Here is a 3999-nt window from a genome sequence, read left to right as displayed (position 1 = left end):
CCTCTGGTTCCCACACGGTTCACCCCTCACTTCCTTCAGGTGTCACACACGGGTCACCTCGTCTGAGGGGCCTGCCCTGATCTCCCTCTAAATGGACTTTCCTGCCATCTCATTCTTTTTAGTCAGCTTCATTTCTTATCACACTTATTACTTGAAATTATATTACAAATTTGTTTTTCTTATTGATTTTCTATCTTTCTGAGAATGTCAGCCTCATGAGGGCAGGACGCAGGCTTTCTTTTCACCATTGTGCTCTGGAATAGCGTCTGACACATAGTAAACACACAATAAGTATTTGACTATTTAAAACATATTCCCAGGGCTGGTCTGTTATGTGTCAGACACCCTGTTCTCTAGTCTGGCATTGAGAGTAGAAAGGGACACAGTCCCTATCCAAAGGGAGCACACGGCACAGAGGCCCAGCCACGAGTGGGCTTTCTCACCGCCACAGGTCAGCTGCAGCTCCTCATGCCCCTCAGCCCCACCAAACCTGGGCCTTTTAGACTAAACTCAGATGGCACTTCCACCAGAAAGCCTTCCATGACAGTGACACCAGCCTACATGATACATTCACATACACTCTTATGTGACTGCCCTTTGTGCTTTTGTTCCCTGCATAGATGTCTGTATCAGTGGGCTTCATTGTGTTGTGGCTGTCACAGCACAGTTCTCCTGAGTGATTTTTCCAGAGTGACTTTTCCACCAGACTGTGAGCTCCACCAGAGCTGGGACCAGTGTCCCCAGGGATCAGCAGTAGACAATAAATATTTGTTGAATGAATGAATGAAAAGACAAACCAGTATAAAATGATTGAAACAATGCTGATTATCATTTTATTGACGATCATTTGAGTAGAAGACAAGGCATCTGCATGGTCTGTACATCCCAGAGCCTGCCTGGCTGAAGGGTGGTTGATAGTATGAATATTCATCCTCCGAGGGCTGGTAGCCTGGGTGGAGGGAGCTGACATGCTCCTTCTCTCCCCCAGGCCTGCTCTCTATGGCCAACTCTGGCCCAAACACCAATGGCTCCCAGTTTTTCCTGACGTGTGACAAGACAGATTGGCTGGATGGCAAGCATGTGGTATTTGGGGAGGTCACAGAAGGCCTGGATGTCTTGCGGCAGATTGAGGTGGGTGGCCGCCCATGCCCTTCCTTGGTGCCCAGCCCAGTGGGAGAGCTGGAGCAGGCACCCTGTGGCCTAGAAAGAGGGGCCAAGGCTGCCTCTGCTCAGGCTGGGAGTTGGGGGCTGTCCCTGAGCCACCTTCTAATCTTTACCCTCCCTCCCCTGATTTTCCCTCTTCTGTTCCACCCACAAAGGCCCAGGGCAGCAAGGACGGAAAGCCAAAGCAGACGGTGATCATCTCCGACTGTGGGGAGTACGTGTGAGAGGCACATTCTCTGCGCTGCCCCTGCGTGTCCAGGAGCAGTCAGCCTGGGTAACCAGCACACGAGGGTGTCCCGTTAAGCAGGGGTCTGTGTCATGGCCCTTCTCAGGGTCAGCTTGGAGCAGCTCCTCTGCAGGCATGGCCTGGGTTCTTCTGGCTCTTTCCCAAGCGAGACTGTGGGCCTGGGAGTCAGCGCAGGCGCCAAGCCACTCTCCCCACTGTGGATGGCTGTGCATAGCTGTTGCAGCTTTGCTGCCAGGGCATCTCCTGGGCCCACCAGTGTGTCTTCTGGATGTTTCCTGTGGTAAAATAAATTCTAGTTCCTATGCTGCTGCCTCCAGCTAGTTCCTGGGAAATGTCAGAGGCTGCGTCTATGGCCAAGGTAGGCTGGTGAGGGAGTAGGGCATAGTGTCTTCCCCATAGCTTTTTTTTCTTTCCTTGGATGTGTTCCCTGAGATGCCAGGGGCTGTATCTTCAAGCTAGATATCCTTGTCAGACCATTGTCAAGACAACGGAAATCAAAGATATTGGGAAAGTTCCCATCTGCTGCCTGTACTCCTAAACTCAAGCTGTTCAGTCATAGCCAGCAAACATACTTATCAGTCTCACTGATTCATTTATTTATTCAGTTTTATTCTACAGAATTTAAAAAATGAAACTTATAACTCAAACTGCCTTCTCTATGCCAGGTACTTTGCTTATTTGTCAGACAGGAGGTCAGCACATTATGCAGGCTTAATCCAGCCTGCTGACTGTTTTTATGAATAAAGTTTTATTGGAACACAGCCATATCCATTGTTTATGCAGTGTCTATGGCTGCTTCCTCACTATAGCAGCATTGTTGAGTAATTGGCAACAGACATTAAATAGTCTCGATACTGGAGTTTTCCAGATATACAGAATCAATAGTGGGGGCGGTGGGGTGTGTGTGTGGGTGTGTGTGTGTGTGTGTGTGTGTGTGTAGAGGGAGAGATTCATTTTAAGGAATTGCTTTGCAATTGTGGGAGCTGGCAAGTCTGAAATCTGCAGAGCAGACCAGCAGGCTGGGGACCCAGGGAAGAGTTGAATTTGCAGTTAAGTCCACAGGCCGTCTGGAAGCAGAATTCCTCCTGCCTTGTGTGAGGCCTTTGCTGCCAGGGCTTCTCCTGGGCTCGCCAGTGTGACTCCTGGACATTTCTTCTGATACAGTAAATTCTAGTTTGTTTTACCAGATATAAAAATCCCAGGAAACACCGGTGACCTCAGTCTTTTCTCTCCTGAGGCCTTCAACTGATTGCATGAAGCCCACCCACATTATAGAGGGTAACCTGCTTTACTTTAACTCTACTGATTTAAATGTTAATCACATCTTGAAAAATACCTTCACAGCAACATCTGGACTGGTGTGTGATTAAAAACTGGACACCGTGGCCTAGCCAAGTTGACCAAGTTGTAAAGTTACTACCTGAAACTTTACAGAAAATTACTGGCCCCTGAATGAGACAAATGGTCCCTCCCCATGCTGAATGCTGAGCTCGCAGTCTGGTCCTACTGTGTGCAGCCACTGCTTCAGCTGGCTTCTCTCCACTCTCCCTCCATGTTCTGGTGGCTGAAGTGGCTTTGAAGATCCCTCACCTATGGAAGACTCCAAGCAGAGACTGAGCCCTATATCCACTGGGCACCTCCCTGTGGGTTGGGTTACTCAAGCGATTCAGAATCCACTGGGCTGGGCTTTTTCATTTTGAGTTGAGATCTGAATGGGCCAGGAGGCAGGAGGGGCCTGCTGCCCTCTGGTCCTGTGACCCCAGGACAGCTCCTGCTGGGGGGTGATGGCATTCTGGCACTGCCTTTGGCTCTCATGTACCAAATGGACTGCCTGCCCTCAGCTGAGCTCCCTGTGCTGCAGTTTTCTGTTTCCTTGTGGCTGGGATGTATCACATGGTTACCGTGAGCTTCCAAGAGACCATCCAGGCCTTGGGCCTCATTGGTGTACACCACAGCCGCCGCAGCTCAGTCACAGGCATAGGCAGCTTTCATGAAGTGGGTGTGATAGCAGCAACTTCAGGGCTTTCTCAAGGACCAGGAAAGGATGCATTTGAAGTACTTAGCACAGCCAGCCTCCCAAGAGAAGGCTGACACCTGTGATGGTGACTCTGCCACTTTCTGTTCTTCCCTCATGGCCTGAGGAGGTTGAGACTAGTGAGCAGGTCAGAAAGCTCAGCAAGTTTGGAGTCATTGGGTGTTGCTGCCCTTCTCAGGGCTCTACTGGAGTATCTATAGGTGTCATCTCACTGTTCATACCGGAACCCTGTACAGAGGTAAACCAAGGCTCAGAGAACGTGACTGCAAAGGTCACCTGGGACAATATGGCAAGCTGAGACCAGAACCTTAGCCTGTCTCCCACCCCCAGATCACAATGGAGTCCTGGGAGTTTAACTGGGCTACAGGCTCAGTCTACGACAAGGAGCCCCAAGGCCCTCAGAGAAAACAGTCCTGCTCCCCATGATTGGTCTGGACCCTTGTGGGAGACTTGAGGAAATGGGACTCAACTCTGCCAGGTGGGAGGAAGGCCCCAGAGCTTGGGGAGCAGTAACCTGGCCACCTAGTTCAGCTACTCAGGGCAACACTGACCC

At 50.4% G+C, this 3999-nt stretch overlaps 1 protein-coding gene across 3 annotated transcripts in view; it reads left to right on the top strand.

Annotated features, from left to right (window-relative positions):
* The window catches only part of PPIE (peptidylprolyl isomerase E), a 16330-nt gene extending 14154 nt beyond the window's left edge, over positions 1 to 2176 (top strand). For all 3 annotated transcript variants that reach the window (XM_023526367.1, XM_023526368.1, XM_011385935.2), the window contains exons 9-10: positions 989 to 1131; positions 1320 to 2176. In XM_023526367.1, the coding sequence (XP_023382135.1) occupies positions 989 to 1131; positions 1320 to 1388 (212 nt within the window). In that variant the 3' untranslated portion in view covers positions 1389 to 2176. The remainder of the gene's footprint in view (positions 1 to 988; positions 1132 to 1319) is intronic.
* Positions 2177 to 3999: the final 1823 nt, after the last annotated feature.

The sequence above is a fragment of the Pteropus vampyrus genome, unplaced genomic scaffold (genome assembly GCF_000151845.1).
Source record: "Pteropus vampyrus isolate Shadow unplaced genomic scaffold, Pvam_2.0 Scaffold827, whole genome shotgun sequence".
NCBI lineage: Eukaryota > Metazoa > Chordata > Mammalia > Chiroptera > Pteropodidae > Pteropus > Pteropus vampyrus.
The sequence above is the reverse complement of the archived record's forward strand: the minus strand, read 5'-3'. Positions and strand labels throughout refer to the sequence as shown.